Genomic DNA, 19,522 nt, shown 5'->3' on the forward strand with positions numbered 1-19,522 from the left:
AGTTACATTTACATTCCGTTTTGAAACAACACGAGTGCTATTTGGGGCCCGTCCACGAAATTTTGAACAGAGGACAGAAGACAGTATGGCACGTATAATCTAGCATTCACATGATCAAACTTCCACGTGATACCAGAAGAAAGATAATCGATTCCGATGGATTAAAAGCGTACCAGATCATTTAGACGATAATTCTCCGATAAAATCGGCTTCCAACCTGTAACTAAATCAAAAGAAAAAAATCAATCAAATAGGTTCATTAAGGTAGGAACTACATCGCTTTCCTTAATCCATTCGCATAGAATCTGACTCGCGCATCTAATTACTGAATTTTTCATTTTAAACCGCAATTATTAAGCAATTTAAAATGCAAAAATCACTTAGAAACACTTCAATAACTCAGATACTCCTTATATTATTACAGGAATTAAAATAACAATGAATGTGCCGGAGAGATATATATGCCCTTATAGGAAATGTCATTATTAAGTAAATTCGTATGTCAAGGGGTTAATGTTATTTTAGCAACCAATTTGCCTTGATATTAAAATGGAATTTAAGTTTCATACAATATTTTTTAAAAATTACTATTAATTGTAATAAGAGATCATCTGAAAATCAAAAAATTAACTAATATCGTCGCAGTGCACACGTGTATAAGCTCAGTAATTAAAGCAATTAAAAGCACTATTATGAAATATACTCTAATATACTTTTTAAAATGTAGTAAAATTAGGGAAAATTAAAAATATATAGGAAATAAATCTTTAAAGCGCTATTTTTTAAAATATTTTCCATTACGATAATACGCTGACTGAGAAAAACATTAAAATTTAAATTAATTTTTAGTAAAAAAATAGAATTAAATTTTTAAAAAGCCATTTTATAGTGAGCATCTACAACCAAGATAGCAAATCTGAAGCTCTCGATTCAATCGTCTATCTAGTAGAGCGAATTATAAAACAAGAACAAGCAATTTTGCTTATAGTATTCAGCCTATGAAAGATAAAGTTTAATCTTGAAAGAAATATAAATAACGCAGAAGTTTCCAAATGGAATAATTTAATCTCGTAAAAAAATACAATCTCTTCAGATAGTGTCTGCTTCTGGAAGTTGCTTATGAGCCAAGTAGAGGAACCCGATACTGGAAAGAGCACTCACTAGGAATATGACATCGAACCACCTGTGGTAGAAATTGAATTGCAGATCTCCAAGTACTTCTGTTATGATGGATCTGAAACACATTCGATTACCATTCAATAAAAGAAACTTCAAACCTACTTTACAAACTGCATAGCTTTCAATTGAAAGGGGTAGGACCGCAAAAATAAATACCAAATAATAGTTTAATATAGCAAACAACCATAAAATTTTCATTTATATTGACACTCTTAACTTTGTTTTCATTTGAATATATCATTATGGCTAAATTTGTAATCTTTAATCTTTTAAATACAAATTTAGCTCATAATGTATGTTTAAGAAGTAATGAGTTGCTGATCAAACGTCTCATTTATTACTAATGTTTGAAATATAACTCATTATTATACTGCATTAATTCCTCATTAATGGTGCATTCATTTTGCGAAGTAATTTTCTGATTAATCATCTTTAATAACATGAGACAGCAGCAGGATTTTAATTCATAGTTAAAATAACTAATAATAACATTTTTCACAATAAATAACAATGTTAATGAAGTTATCAGAGCATCATAATGCTTTTAACTATGATAATATAATTTGATAATGACAAAAGTGCTGAATTTAAGCCAAAATTTATGCTGATTTACTGCATACCATCCAGCATTTTTCCCATGTTCTGAGAATAAACTAGGGTATTACAGTTGTTATCTATTGTCGAATGATTTTTTTTTTTTTGCTTTATTAAATTAAGACTATATATACTTTTGTAAATAATTACTATATATAAATTTCTCTTAATACTATCTTAATTAAAATGCATTGAATTCACAAATCTATCCAAGCTATAACAATATGCAATATCTCCAGTAAATTTGATTGAGGTTAAACATGTCTCAAGAGTTACATAATAGAAAATCAAAAAGTTAACTGCAGTCAATGATAACTAAAGTTAATAGTAACATATAAGCTATTAAGACCAGTTACACAATCCTGAATAAGATCCTAATGTTTTTAGAGATAAAAGATGATAACAAGATTTAATTCTTAAACATTAGCAATTGTTTTCATGAGTAATGCAAACCTATATTTACGATTAAAGTAATTTAAAACCATGAATCTCTCTGAGATGAATAAAAAACACATTATATTGTCCATATCCATAATTTATAGAGTGATTCATTTATTGTAAATTACAATTATCAGTGGGTGTAGATAGAGAAGCAACAATGAAAGAAATACCTGTATTCAGATGGCATATTCATTCGAATGAGAAGAACTGATGAAACAAAATACATGCCCTGGAATAAATAATACAATTGTGTTTAGAATTTTTTCCAAATGCCTTCTAATAAAAGTAAAACTGTGATAAGTAGATAATTCGAAATTGCTGAGACTACAATAAAAATTCAATTTAAACAAAATAGGTTTCTGTTAGTATTATGTTGAGTAAAATAATTCAAGAAACAAAAAAAAACAAAAAAAAATTCTAATTAAGCAAGAAATGAATATAAAAAGTTCAGATTAGTCAAGTCTCACTTCATTCCTCAATTTACAGTTACATATAACTATTTAATGTCAAGCTGTTTTTTTTTAATAAGAGTCATTTATTCTAAATTATCCTTTAATATAAATGAAGCATTACAGATAAATAAATTAGTCTCAAATAAAATGTTTTTCATTTTGTTGTGCAAGGTCTGTTTTTGTTAATTTTTATTACTTTATCATTATTTAAGAGAACAAGAAAAAAATATCAAAATGTTTAAACTGAAAAGGATACATAATATTCTCGTCCTTTTTCTAAACAGATTTTTTAAGATTTTTCTAATCTTAAAACTTATCTGTTTTAAGTATCACAATGGTGCTCTACCTTGAATATCAAATCAGTTCACTACTTGTATCACTAACTTGCAAAGAAATAATTTTTTTTATAAATAATCCAAAATTTACTTTTATTCTGAGTTATGCATACCTATGAAATAATCAACTTCAGTTTTTCATGTTAAATTTGTAATATAATATTATTAAAAAGAACTCACCATAATTTGAGCAAGAGCTAACACTATAATGTTTGATGATTTGCTACTGGATATAGCATAAAAAAACTGAAAAATAAATTATAAAAAATTTATACAGGAGTGATTAAATGCAAAATAGATCATAATATAAAGCAAAAAAGGAAATATTCATACCTTTGTTAGTGTAATAAGAAGACCCCTAATAGATGTCACAACTATCACCCCGACTAATATGAAAGAAATGTACTGTGACCAAAATTTTACCTATGAAAATAATCAAAATATAAATCGAGTTTCTAAAAGCAAACACAATAACACTTGTAAAATTAAAAAGGCTAATCATTAATGTTAAATAGTTTTAAAATAAATAATTAATGATTTGCATATATATATATATATATATATATATATATATATATATATATATATATATATATATATATATATATATATATATATATATATATAATAAGTGTTCTTCCATACATATTAAGTATATAAATCAAATATTTCTTAGAATAATATATTTAGGATTTTAGAAAATTTAATTAAAAAACTTTATTTAATAAATACCATAGATATTTTACAAATAATCTAAAACTAAAAATAGGATCATTATAAATATCAAAGGGCAAAAGTAATATAATTTTCTCAATATTTTAAATTTCCTAATTAACTAATTTTATAATTATTATACATTAACATCAATAAAATAATCAAAATGATATGCTTAAGTTTTTAAAATGTCATATAAAACATTCAAATTCATTAATTTATCAATAAAATAGTTTATTTATCAATGCAAGATATCAGACTATCAACCATAATAATACTTTTCTATCATTTTAAAAAACAACATACACACTTCCAAATGCTTTAAATATATTTCTGTCTAACACGAAAATATATTTAAGCATAAAAATAAATAATGTATTATTTCATAAAATAATTTCCAAACATGCCAAAGATTTCATATTTGTAATGAATTATGAAAAGAATAAATAGTAAAATCAACTGTGAAAGGAAATTACAGGGTGTGCTACAAGGTATGCAGCGTCTAATATTTACAGATTCGGACAGACACGTCATAACGTGTATTTTGATGTATAACATGTGGGGTTCCAGATTATAGCGTCATAGTGTAATTAAGGCGTGAAGCTTCTATCATGAAAACTTCAAGAAATGAGAAAAAAGCCAAGTGAAAATCAATTTTTATACAGAACTTTCAATACAACAGATTTTTGAAATGTGGGCTGTTCAGAAAAATGACATGGTTAAGTCTGGAATAGAAGTTCTCAACTGATTTCTGCAAAACATCTGTTCCAATTTTCTTGACTTCGGTTTCAATTGCTGCTCACAAGTAGTCCAATGTTGAGGACTGTGTGAGATAAACTGTGTCTTTCAGACGTCCCCATGGAAAAAAAAAAAAAAAAAAAAAAAAAGACGCACGGGTTTAGAACCGGCGAGAAAGGTGGCCAGTATATACCATTGCCTTTTCTCCTAGCGGAATCCAATCCTATTAGTCTATCTTGAAAATGTTCTGCTAATCATCATTTGGAATACAAACTGTCGGATTCGTAACTAACATTCTTCATGTAATTAGATTTATGACGCTATATTCGGACACCCCACTTGTTATATATCAAAATACTCGTCTTGATGAGTTGTATCTTAATCTGTCAATATTAGACGCTGCATACCTTTTGGAACACCCTGTATTATTTACTGTAAAATTTATTTTCTAGTTGAATCATAATAAGTTTTTTCGAATGAAAAAAGTCATGCAAATTTGCTTTGATAAATCAATTGTGAGAGTAAAAAACGTTTTAAAAGCTATAGTCTAGAGTCATATTTAATTTCATCAAGTTATGTTCACAAATATAAAATATTTATATTTGTATTTGTATCAAGCAGTCCCTTTTATTAAGTTAAATTTAAATTTAAATTATTAAAACACAACTGTTTTCTAAAAATATTTGTTCTTTAAAATATAAAAAGGAAAAACATACATCAAAATTGATTCCCATATAGTTCACAGCAATTTCAATGCCTCTTGTCACAGGATCCACTTTACCAACTCTATCAAAGAGAATATTGAATGTACACTGAAATAAAAACAATCATGCAATTAATCTTACTCTGTTACAATTGTTAAAATGAAAAGCCCATAGTACCAGAAAACACCTTTTAATTAGTTTTGCTATTAGCATAAATGTGATTTATATTTCTAAACATATTTTTATATAATTGACTAATTAACTAAATATCCATGTGCTGAATTTTTTATATGATTTAAAATGCACACTGTCTCTAGAAATAATCAAATTTTTAAAGAATTTTTTTCAAAAAAAGAATTTTAAAGAATTTTCAAAAAAAATCACAAAATAACTCTTTTATTGTATTTTAATACTTTGATTGCAATAATTCAAAATGAAGTGTAACACTAGAACCAATCTCAGAAAAAAAAAAGATTATCACATTTATTTCTATTAAAATTTCAATAAATATATTCCTATTTTATTTATCTAATAGTACTATTATTTTTTGTATTTATACAAAATCATGAATATTCTGTTTCAACATAAAGAAGAAATAAATGCATTTTACAGTGAATATTAAACTCTGATTCATAAGTTATTTTTTTTAATAACCATGAGTACAAAAAAAAAAAAAAAAAAACTCTTGAATTTGTGTGACATTCCGGATTGCCATGGGATATAGTTATAAAGTTAAATTACCAAATTTTGTGCCATAATAAATTTTCTGTTTAATTAAATTCACAAAATTTCAAACAGAAACATCTTCACTTGGCTTTAAGAAAATATCTTTATCACTTTGCTTATCATTCAGTTTGATTATCCCTATATTCAATTTTTATTATTAACAAAATGAAAATATAGATGTCCTCAATTAAGATACTAAAAATCACATATAAAAAAATTTCTTCCTGTTTTAAGTCCCTTCACTTACTTCCATTATTAAAGCATCAGAAAATGAAATATCCATAAAAATGATTAAAAATATACATGCAAAATACTGCCTGTATAGGATTAAATATGAATGCGAATTATAAACTTAAAATATTTACAAAATGTCCATTTTATCATGAAACTTTAAAAATAAAGAAATAAAGAAATTAAATATACATACTATAAAAATTTTCCACATACAGTAAAGCGAGAAGAAATACCCCAAGCAATTGAAGTATTTTCCTTTCAATGTTTTGGACCACTCAATACGTTCCTGAATAAAAAGAACAAAATTAATTCCACTACAATTTTTAAATATTTTAAATAAACTTCAAAAAGAAAATCTCAGTTATGGAAAAGTGACTTACTGAATATGCTGTTGATACAAAAGTAAAGCATCTATAGAATTTGATAGTTTGATGGTATATACAAATATATTTAACAGAAAAATCAATTTATGAAATATGTAATTGAAAACTGCATATGAGATAATATGGTCATTTAATATACTTCCAAAAATTAATTTTGTAAAATTTGATAAAATTAAAAAAATGGAAAAAGCAAAATTATTCTTTATTTCAACACTATATGATTAATTATAAAATAAAAAGACAAATGATAAAAAATGCACTACTAAAATTGATTTGTGTCCAAAAAAGCTACATTATTTAGACTGATTTATAATCAAATTTGGAATTCAACAATAAATAAAAATTATTCATAGAAACAGTGCTTAGTTGAAATTTGATAAATAATGTATCAGAATGTTCAAGCAATACTGGCAGACATAAAAGGATTTATTGGCAGACTTTTATATAGAACAAGTTAAACTGATGTAAAGAATATTTTAGAATTTTTTTTAAATAACATTCCCTTTCCCACTTCAGCTATATCTTTATAGAAGGACATACAGTTCAATATAAGCATTTTTTAAAAAAATTGTTGAACAATACATAATTATGTTCATTACAATATATAAAGAGAAAAAGGAAATTTAAACTCATATTTTGGTGAAAGATAAGAAAGTATCAACCATCTATTTTATAAATTATATTTTTTTCAGCAATTCTTTAATTTCTAAATTAATGTGTTTTCATAATGTTAGGAGTTATTTCTGATTATAACTTAATTTCTTTAATTATATTTCCAAAAAATATTTGATAGTTCAAACATGACTAAAAAGAAATGCTACAATTTTGAAACCAAAATTTCCTGTTTCATATTACAAAACCAAAGGCTAAAAATCCAATAGAAGTAATCTTATTGTTCACTATCATTTTATTTAAACAATTCGTTTGAAAATTTCAGAGCCTAAAATCACAAACAAGATCCTTAATGCATAAATTTACACTATCTGAATTCTTTTAAAGACTTGAACTAAAATGAAAAGTTCAGCTCATCATAAACTGACAATAATGAGCTGCACTAACCAGAAGTTATTGGGAGTTGATGCTTTTGATGAAAAATTTTAATTATGAAGAAAAGCCGTGAGTTTCTATATCAACACTTGCTTTTAAAACTAAGCAAATTAAATTGTCTACCTGAGTAATGCTGAATGAAAATGAATTGCAGTTCAAAAGGTAATTTATTTAAAGTTTATTTAAGAAAAAATTTCCAACCAAAACACAATGACCATTTTTAATTCCTGAATTTTACCACCTAGATTTAAAATAAAAATTGAAATAACCACAGCAAATAGCAAATTATTACAAAAAAAATAGTATATTTTAAATATAAAATATGAATCAGAAATTTTTAAATATAAATCATCTACCTATTTCCAAAATCTGGACTCTGACTGATTTACAAACATAAAAATTATTTAATTCAAAGTTACTTCAATCCAATTATCTATTAACATCAAAAAAACATCATTACAAAACCTTCTTTTGCATCTCCAATTTGTAAAGAATATCTAAATAGAGTGGAACACATCAGTTACAAGCAGATTTCAAAATGTAAAAGCTTTTAAGCTATGCTTTTCTTTTTAACTATCATTACTCGTTAAACTGGCATTCAACTGATTGGAAGCTAACTAACTTTATTATAATCAATTGATTTGACAGAACAAATCAAATAGAAACATGACAACTGAAATCAGATTTCCAAAGAGCAAAAGCCAAGAGATTATTCTTGAGTTTTTCATGTTTATAATTTGCACAATAACTTCTTACTAAAGTTATAAAATGGTAAAATCATGCTAATTAATTTACATCACTTTTTAAACATGTTATACCTTTTTCATATAAATATGCCAATTTAACTGAAATATAACTTCTGACAATAGCTCTTTAAAAATAAATTTTCATCAAATGTATAATCCTTTTCCCTCTAATACACCATTAACACATTCCAAAATATACATGGCGATAAAAGTTCACCCTGATGAGTCTACCCACATGAAATATAAGGTATTTATCTGCTTGTTATCATATCTAACAGTCATAGGTTGAACCTTTTAACTAATTATATTACTTCTTTTCTATCTTTTAACTATAACAGAGAAGAATTCATGTAATTAGATAGTGTGAATCACATGCATGGGTCCAAAGGCATCAGAGTTAGAAAAACATGTTCATCTAACAAATAAATCCATCTACATTAATTCAAAATAGAAAAATTCACCTGCATATTATGAATATTAACAGCTTCCAGAAAGAGTTGTCTGCTCAACTCTTCCAGGGCTTTGACATCCTGTTTCAGCTGGCTAATATCTGAAGATAATGTTAAGGATATGTTTTTCCAATGGAGAATAATTGAAAATAACTTATAGTATGTCCACTCTAATTGTGACCCAATCCCTAATTTCTAAACCATAACAAATAATTATATATTTCCATCTGGAAGAAGGATGTAAATGATGAATAGAGTAACATTTTATGCTGTTTGAATCAGTAAATATACTGATAAAAAAATTGCAAAATTAAATTTATATAAAGTTTCCCAACCATGTTTAGCAAAAAATTCTAGACACTCTAATATTTCAAACAAAAAAAAAAAATATTCCACTCATTTATAATTAAAATTCATGGAATTATGAAACTTTGAATTTCATTATTTTAAGCTATCAATAGTCATCATGAATAAGCACTATTTGACAAATCTTCTCCAAATTGATCACAAATATAAATCCAAAATAGTGATTTTTAAAATTTTATAACATGGTCAATTTTAGCAAGTTGTTAATTAATGGGAAAACAACAGCTTGTTTACTTGTTATTTTGTTTTGTTTAAAACACCAGACTATCAAAAATATTTTAAGAAATATAATTAATAAAATCTGGAAACTATAAAAAATTTTAATTTAGTAATTTTTTTTTTCAGAAGTACATTAACTGACTCAAACAACATAAAATATAATTCATTATGCCATTTGCATCATTTTTCCAATTAGAAGTTTAAGCCTCTTTTCTAATGGCTTAGAAATTAGTTACTAGGCCATGAGAAGAAACAATAATCTATATAGAGCAAAGGATACTTTCACCAGTGCTGGCAGTAGTGACACTTTTCAACATGCCCCATAGGCCTGATGTTTGCTGTTGCTGCTCCCTGGCTCCCAAGGCTATTCTAGAAGACAATAAAATAAAAATTCACATTAGTTTATTTTGATAAAACAATTCCCATTTTTTAGTTGCTCAATAGCTAATTTGGGATAGACCATAAAATTTTGATCTGTGATCAGAGAGTGACAAGAGTGCACTCAGATGCATATGCACTCATCTAACTCGATAAACTTTCATCACAAACTAGTAGTATGTATCATTAATCTAAAAAATAAAATTCTGAATGAGAATTTAACTATACATTTATCTTTCAATCGTGCTATATATATATATATATATATATACACACACACACAATTCCATTTTTTATTTATGTTAGTAAAAAACCTAAGAAATTAAGTGTTCATAGATGTGTTATCGCTTCCATTTTCAATCTTTGTACACAAGGTTTTAAAAGTAATCAAGGCACCAAAGAGATTTTGCAGTTTTGAATTCCAGATCATTAATATTAACATAATTCGCTGAAATATCGTATTGATTGAAAACTATAGTAATGATGAGTGAAGTCAATAGGGAAAAAAAGGCAACTAAAAAAACGCTTTAAACAAAATAATTAAATTAAAACTACTTTACACGCAAATTTGGAAATAAATTTTGTAATTATTTATTTATTAGGTCAAAAATATTAAATGTACTAGGTAAAACACATTTATTAGATTTTTGTAATTTTTTTTTTTTTTTTATCCAACCATATTAGAATATTTGATAGTCATTTGAGATATGGAAACAAAATGTTTCCATATCTCAAATGACTACCAATTTTGTTTTACATACCGGATGAGGAGAAAAAATACATCTAAGTGTATATTGACATAAAAGTTGATTAGTATATAAGGAGTCCGAAAAATATGGAAATTTTTTTTATTTCCCTAAATATTGCAACTAAACATATATTTGTAATTACAAAGTTTTATTAAATAAGGTGAACAATTACATAAAAATACTTGGTATCCGTGGCTTCTTGGTAATAAGTTTTTTTTTTTTTTTAATGGCTTTCATAGTGTAAAAGTGTCAATTAGTAATACATTTCTCTTGCATTCATCAATGCAAACACAAAGTTTCACATTTCTAACAGTAAAATTTGCAGAGATGTGCTTATTTTTAAATTTAGAGGAACTAATCACAAACTGAAATAACATATACTTCAGAAATGCAAATTTATTCAATACAAAGAAAAAAAAACTGTAGCATATGAATATAAGTCTAATGGTACATGATTCAATTAACAAGACTTCAAAGAAATTTGCTAATCAAATTAAGGGTGGTTACTTTGATTGGTTGATAATAACAGCCTTAGCTTTATAAAAAAAAGAAAGAGAAACTACTAAAACTGAATACTCTGAGAAATATTCAATTGCCAAGAGAAAAAAAAATTAAATTATTTCCATGTCCTTATGTGCTTTCTTATAGAATAACATTTTCAATATCAAAAAATGTTTGGATATTCTGACAATTAATACTATATGTAATCATAATGCTAGCCAAGTTGTAGTGGAATTCAAAAGTAGGTTTCAAAATTCCTGCAAACCTTCTAAGAAGTATATTTACAAAATGATTTAGCGATTGCAAACAAGATTCTTGATTTCAAAGAGAAGTCGTAGGATTAGGCAACACACATGTGATGCAAGAATCAACATTTTGGCTAATTTTTCAAGTTATTCTCATGCTAGATATGAACAATTGGTCAAGAATTCAACATTCCAAACTCGACAGTGGACAGAATATTTCAATATAACTGGCATCCATATATTTTTTGGAGTCCATTGGCTAATATAACAGTTGCATGAACAACTACATGATTGATGTCTATAATTTTACAATTGAACCCTACCTTAAATAAAATAAAATCTATCTTTTCCAAGAAATGCAATTTGTACTGTCAAATGTTGCTTTAATCAAGATAGAAACATTTATCTTCAAAACTATAATATTTGGAATGATGAAAACTCATTCTTCATGCAAGAGATTCATTTTCAGTGGCAATGAATGATGAGAAATGTGTATTATGTAGCATTTTTAAAAACTCTTCAGTTGGTTCCATTTTTTACAACAATATGCTGAATGGTGACAGATATACCCAGTTTGAATTGGAATTAAGTCTCAACTAAGGGATGAGTTTGTTTTGGCAGTACAAGCTCCAAAAATGTTTGCTATTGAATTCAAAAAGTCTTTTAAGTCACAAGTAATGAACTTGATTGTACATGCCCAAGTGTGGTTAAAGAATGCAACTTTGTATAGGTGGAGAAAAAGTTCATTTTGAACAAGTTTCGAACAAGTTCAATTAATGTAATGAAAGACCATTTTTTAAGATTGAAGTTAATAAATGTATTATTATTTTCTGATTCTGCTCATTTAATAATCTTTTCTGATGTGTATATTATCACTGAAAAACGGTCAAAGTCAATAAAATTATTACTTAATAGCAAATTATACTGATAGAAGTATGAAACTTATCTTCATATAGAAGTGTAAGAAAAAAATTTCACTTGTTGAGACTTTTTCATCATGTGGACAAAGTAAAAATTTATTTTTCCTTTTTTATTATCTTTCACTACAGAAGCCAAAGTATTTTCATGCATTGGGTATCTTATTTGAAAATATTTTGTAACAGGAAGTCTATGTCTAATTGCAATAATTATGGAAATAAACCCTTGTTCCACTTTTTCGGGACATCCTGTATATATTTTGTCATATATATATATATATATATATATATATATATATATATATATATATATATATATCAATCCACAAGTCATTCAATTATTTGTTAATTCAACAATAAATTCAGTTAATAAAGGTTTTGTGTGTTTGTTTAAAAAATAAGTAAAAATTTTAACAACTATGCGAAATAAATATTATAATATATATTGTTCAATATTCCATGGTTAATGTTTTTAAAAAATTAACAAATATTACTATCTTGTGTACATATACAATTTTTCCTTTATCTTTCAAAAACATTCCAAGCATTTGGGAAATGCAACACAACTATGTTATAAAAACATTATTATCAATATATATATATATATATAAATTTGAACTTAAATAATAAATACATCTTAACATTTGCTCACCTTTTCTTCTTCATTATGATCATATCTAAAGTCTGCATCACTTTCTTTTCCTGCATCTGAATATCTGAAGGGGATACATTCCTATAAAATAATAATATTCACAATAATTATGCAAAAATTGTATTTAAAACTTCTCTACTAATCAGTTAATAAAACTATGAAACTAACTTTTTATTTAAATACACATATTAGACGTGGAAATATCAATTCAAAATTTAAAACAAAACAATATAACTGCAAAAAAATCCAAACTAATAATTTCATTTAATTAATTCAAATTTCAAAAAAAAATCTTCACAGCTCTATAATTATGCAAGAAAATTGTCATTTAAGGTGTAAAAAATTTAAATTAAATTTGGATTTCGACATTAGCATTATATTAACAAGTGAATTACACGATACATCAAATTATAAATGCTAATGTTTTTATTGTTACATTGAACTTTAATTTACCTAAATGCATCTTCAATTTTACAATTCTTTGAAAACCCAATTCATAAAAACCATGGAAGTCTTTTGAAAATAATATTTTAAATGCATACATTCCTTATAATGACATACCATCTAAGCAGATGTTTATTTTTCAGCAATATCTGGTTTCATTATTGTTTAATTCTTCAAAATAAAGAACAAATTAAAGGACATAAGAGATTTGAATACAGGTATATCAAAACCATGTGGCAGGTCTAATAACTAAAACAGATTTCTGGGGACACAACATTTGCTTAATTTTTGATATTACAGTCTTTTATTTTGTTCAAATAGAAATAACAATATTCATGATTGGCTGGCAATTTTGTAATAAGTATTACTCTTTCATTCAGAAATTAATTTTAATAGCGCTCTGTTTTCCACAATAATTACTATTAATTTTATTAAATAATTTCTCTCCCCTATCTTTTTTTATTTATTAAAAAATTAAACACTTTTATGATCAGTATGTCTGAATTACTAAAAAATAAAATGAATTCTGCTCCCTCCCAATGTTTACATGTGTAATTTATATTTAGATTATTATTTTAACTTGCAAGAATATTTAAAACAGCAACCAAAACTCTGAAAAATGCAGTCACAAAAAAAATTACTTCATAAAATAAGTCATGGATGTATAAGGATAATTAACAGCACCAAATCCAGAAAGGAGAGCCATCAAAGTAACACCAATTACTCCAACACGACTCACACACTGTTCAATAGAAAAGATACCTGAAAAAAATAAGATATTCTAAGTCAAATGTACTTGTGAATTTAACATTTCACAAACTATAAAAAAACTAAAATTTAATCAAGGCATTGACATGATTATTTAAAAATTTTATCACAAATATTTAGAGAATTGCATGCATTTTCCTATTTGCAGGTACAAAAGTAATTTCTGTACTGTAGATATGCAAATAACAAAATTCTGCTGTAATGCATATCCACAAATGATACATTGGCTTAGGTGGCAACAGTTAGTAAATGATCCTTCTAAAATATAAACCAATTTTGTATACTTATGAAATAGGATAAATGGAAAACTCTTCTGATAGGCAATAAATAGAGTTGACATTCTTAGTGGATTTTTATTTTCCAATTACCCTTTTAATAAAAAGAAATAAGACTCCTTTCCACATGAATTGTAATATTAATCAAAACTCTAAATATTATAAAAAATATTCCGATTTTTAGCTGTGTTTTGCATAATATCAAAGAATAAAAATTGATATTTGTAATAAAATAGATATTTCATGGTAAAACAAATCATTAGGCTTCATTAATAATGACAAATAATTAAAGTTGAAATAATTCCCTTTGATGGACAATTACTCAACATTCATTATACTGCTTAGGAAGCATTCAGTTATTTATACAAAATTTGTTTTTTAAAGTAATAATTATTTCCATAACAACTAAACCTAACTAATATATAATTTCAACACTCAAACTACAATGGATTACAATAAAACATCTACAAAAAAGATGTTCTACAAGAGACATCTACAAGAGAGATAAGAGTATGGCAATTATGAATTCTAAAAATGATTTATAAGAACAGATATTTGAAATTGGAACAAAAAAACAATAGGGAAACATTTTAACAGATTGGCATTAATCAACTTAATTTCATTCCTCATTTATTTATCCCATTTCATTTTCTTCAGAAAATATTTTATCCTGCTTTTTAAAACTTCTTTTTGTTGTAATTGATATAGAAATATGTTTTCTTTTTTCAAAGGAGCAATTGTCAATCTTTAGAATCTTTGACTCAAAATGAAACCAAATTTCAAATTTATCATTAATTTTAAGAATAAATTCAGTTTTGACAAAGAACCATGGTTAGATATTCTGAACAAGACTGTAATCCAATTCTCAATTTCCAAATTTTCACATAAATGGAGAAAAAAAAAATTAGCTTTGACATATCTAACATGAGCTAGACCCACAAATATGATAGATTTTCTGAAGAAAAGGTATTGAAACTACAAACAATCTGATCACAAGACAGAAAGTTTGTCACAAAAGTATCCCATCATAAAAAGTTTTTTTTTTTTTTTTTTTTTTTTTTTTTTTCTGGAATTTTACAATACAGTACTTCAAATCAATAAAAATTTATATAAAGACAAATGTGTAAATAAGAATTAAAGAAATATTTTAATTTGCATCTATTTATAAAAGAAATCTATTTTACAAATCAATAAAACTTTATCAAAATAAATTAACATTTTATACATTTACAAAAACTAAAGAAGGAATATTATTCCAAATAATTACAGGAAGAAAATTATTCCAGGTTTTCAAACACAATATAAAATACAATTTAAATGCCAGTGACTTTTTTTTTTTTACCACTCACCATGCTTGGGGCTTAAGATAGGAAATGGATCACCAATTTTCCAAAACAAATACATAAATCCCAGCCATGAAGCTACTGTCAATGGCTTAATAAGTTGTTTTTGAACTAAAAGGATATAAATAAATAAGAGTTAGAAAAATAGATTCAAACAAATAGATTAATAATAATCATTTAAGTATTGAATACATTTTCAACTTGTCAATATAAATTTCTATTAATTGGGGAAAAAATCAATAGTTTTTAAAAATTGGAACTCAGAAACAGTTTCTTTAACAATAAAAGCAATTACAAAATTTGACTTTGTCTGAATAAGCATAAGTCTTTTTAAATTAAATAAAGAAGAAGATTTTATAGTGATTCCCATTATGATATTTTTTTCAATTTCAAACAATTTCTCACAAATAGAAAGAATTACATTTTATATTTTAAAAAATAGATAAGATTTTATAAGATACTCTTTACTACATAAAAGTAAATATTATCAAATGTATTAATTATTGCTATATATGAAATAATTTAAAACATAAAATCAATGACTTCAGAGATAAAATAAATATATGAAAATTCTTTAAATAAATCGCCAAATTATGCATATGAAATAGCAATATTAAAATACTTACTAAATCTAATGTTGCTAAGAACAAAATATCCTATGTAAAAAGGTAATACTACTATGGTCATAAAAAGAATGGCATAAAGACCTAACTTCCAGTGAATGTACCTAGAACTGAAAAGAAAAATAGGATCAATACTTCTAATTACAATCTAATTTTTTAAAAAAAGGTAAAAATTTCTAATTCAGATAATCTTACTTGGAATGAAGAACGCCTAATATTTCAAAGATAATCAATTCAAACATCGTACAAGATAAAGAGAATGTTATTGAAAAGATCAACTGAACAAGTACATGATGAACCTGTACAGAGATAATAATTTGTGTAAAGATTATTGAATAATAATATTATTATTATTGCAGATGAAAATAAAAAATGGAAATATCATTAAATGCTTTTAAAACTTTTGAGCCTTGTTTAATATTCCAAAACACGTATCACTATTTTAATGGCAGCTAAATAAAATTAGAGTAATTTACAAAACTTTGTAAAGTACATAAGATATGTTTTAAAAAATAAAAATAATCCTAAATGAATTTTAAAAAATTACATTAAATATAAAGTAATCAAAACATAATAAAGCATTCACAAACAAGAAATATATCTGAACAGTAATCAAGATTTATAAAATTTTTCCAATTCAAAAATGAAAAGAAGTTAATAAATAGGAAAAATAAAGCTTGTTTTACTTAATTTTTCAGTTACAATAAAAAGCTGCTTATGTGATTCAATAAAAGAATCATCATTTGAATTATAAATATTATTTCTTTATTAATATTTTCCATAAAACTAAGCAATTTTAGTAGCATAATACATATGACAGATTCTTTTTGATATTATTGTCAAAATAAAAAAAAAATCTGCATTTAAAATTTTGAATCTTAAAATCATTTAAAAGATTCTTATTATCTTCTCATTTCAACAAAGAAAAAAAATTAATAAATATGAAAAATTCAGTATGTTTTACTTAATACTTCAGTTATCATTAAAAGTTGCATATGTCATTCTATAAGTAAATCATCATTAAAATTAATATTTTCCTTAAAATTTGAAAATTTTAGTTCTATATTTTATATGATACATTCTTTATTATATTATCTTCATACTAAAAAACCTGCATTTAACATTTTGGAATTTAAAATTTCAATATAAATTATTTATGCAAAATATCCAATACACATTATCAAATGAATATTTGTTTAAAACTTATTATAGTGAGTATATGTTTAATTTAAAATATAAATTGCTACAAGTATTAAAAAAAATTCTTACTTCATAATCCCGAAATAGTTGTTTCATGAAGAACACCCATCCTCCAGCAAAAAACAGAACCTTAAAAGTTATTTCAAAAAATTATTTTATTATACTTGTTTAAAATTATGAATAAAAGAATCTTCCAATTAACATAAACTGTACCTGAGTTATAAATACTACCAATGTGTCTTCAAATAAAGCCATCTTTTCAACCACATTGAAAAGAGAAAAAAACTAAATAAATTGAATTCAATAACTAGCACGTAACGAAAAATAATCACAGATCAGAGCTTAGAAAGCAAAAATTTTGCAGTTTTAAATTAGAAAAATAGGAATTTTAGATTTCAAAAGTCCTTTCACTCGATTATTCCATTGCTAATCATTCATCGGCAATGATTTGTTTGTTTACATGCTTCAACTTATCTAACTTTTCTACGATCGGTCTGCTCGGTAAGTTTCCACTTTTTGTTTCGTTCAGCAAAACAAATAAGTCACTTCCCTTCACTTCTTTAAACTTCAAGAGAAGAAAAAGTTTAGTGCTGACAGATAAGTTTGATTCATTGAATTTTAACCATCGAATTAATATTATCAAAGGAAGATTTAAAATTACTAGCACTCTATTTGAAGGTTTTAATGGACATTTAAAGATTTTTTTTATTTTTTCGAACTAAAGAATAGTTTAAAAATACCAAATTTGAAAATTTTATTTCTGGAACATTAAAATATTTCAATACCATAAAAACTTCTATTTATTCAATATCTATCATATTTGCTATTGCTGCTGTAAGCTATCAGATAGTAATTTTTTCCTCTTTAACTAATCGTCCAAATGAATACAATGAATCAATGGTTAAAAGATACAAAATTCGAACGGGAAACTCGAAATAAAAATCCAATGGGTGTACAATAGTATTTATTGGAGAATTACTGCGTGAAACTATTATAAATAACATATAAAGCTATGGAAAGTAAATTTAGAATGTTTATAATAAGGGTGAAAAAAAAAAAGGCTAAGTCCCGGGAACCAAAAAAGTCCTCCACAACTAAAGTTTTTTTTTTTTTTTTTTTTTTTTGCAATAATTTTTATTGGAAACTCAGAGGCTTATGAATAATTATCACTTGCTATGTCAATGTGTTTTATCAAAAGTTGTCTAAATGGTATGTAGTGATGAGCATACCAAAACACATTTGGTTTAGATATGAACTGGGAGTTATATTTTTTTAAATATAAATCCAAATTAGATCGGAATCTCCATCTTTAGATATATTGATACTAATATTACCTACTGGCAGCATCAGTTAACGGCTGCCACTTAAAATTCATGATGATTCGAAAGCATTCTGTAGTCAGTCTCAAAAATATGAGGTGTTTATGCAATCCTATTAATACAGAATGCCCAACAGCTTAATTAAGATATCTTCATAATATTATCCAGTATTCAGAATATTGTAAAACATGGATATGTATCATATAAAATCTTGAGCTAATATAGATTTTTTTTTTTTTTTTAATTATTGAAATTCTTAGTCACAAAAAAATTCTTAGAATTGACAAATGCTCGAAAAAACATTGCAATGGGGAATCGAGGGAGGTTAAAAGGATAAGATGCAATGTTTGCTAGTGTTAGGGGGCACCATGCATAGAAGACCTTAGTGTATTTATGTCACTTTATAAAACTATTTCTAATAAAGGGACAAAAAGAATAAAATCAAACTCCGTGCGACATTATTACTCAGCCAATGATGACTAGATTCCAAAAAAGTCATATGATAAAACGTATATTACTCTTGTAACGTTACATTTTTTTTTTAATTAACTATTTGAGTAAAACTTTATTTATATTCGGAAGCGTTTTATTAAGTTGAACTAGGGTCCAAAGACTAGAAGCAAATCGGAAAGCTCCAAGTTAACCTGAAATGTTACGAGAGTACAGAAAAAAAAAAAAATGCTTTCAGTTTTTATATATAGAGAATTGATTCCCAAAATTCATTCAAAATAAATTTAAGGAAATTTTTCTCGGTTCTTTTTATTAATCGAAAAGTCATATA

At 25.3% G+C, this 19,522-nt stretch overlaps 1 protein-coding gene across 1 annotated transcript; it reads right to left on the reverse strand.

Annotated features, from left to right (window-relative positions):
- Positions 1–1,045: 1,045 nt before the first annotated feature.
- On the reverse strand, positions 1,046–17,968 carry LOC129971513 (Golgi pH regulator-like). Its single transcript, XM_056085346.1, has 15 exons — positions 17,636–17,968; positions 17,492–17,551; positions 16,418–16,521; positions 16,226–16,332; positions 15,606–15,710; positions 13,855–13,975; positions 12,770–12,850; positions 9,608–9,696; positions 8,755–8,843; positions 6,311–6,403; positions 5,170–5,265; positions 3,335–3,424; positions 3,182–3,247; positions 2,385–2,443; positions 1,046–1,234 (listed from the first exon to the last, which is right to left on the reverse strand). The coding sequence occupies exons 1-15, from the start codon at positions 17,675–17,677 to the stop codon at positions 1,090–1,092; spliced, it is 1,347 nt and encodes a 448-aa protein (XP_055941321.1). The 5' UTR covers positions 17,678–17,968; the 3' UTR covers positions 1,046–1,089.
- Positions 17,969–19,522: the final 1,554 nt, after the last annotated feature.

The sequence above is a fragment of the Argiope bruennichi genome, chromosome 6 (genome assembly GCF_947563725.1).
Source record: "Argiope bruennichi chromosome 6, qqArgBrue1.1, whole genome shotgun sequence".
In the NCBI taxonomy this organism is placed as follows: domain Eukaryota; kingdom Metazoa; phylum Arthropoda; class Arachnida; order Araneae; family Araneidae; genus Argiope; species Argiope bruennichi.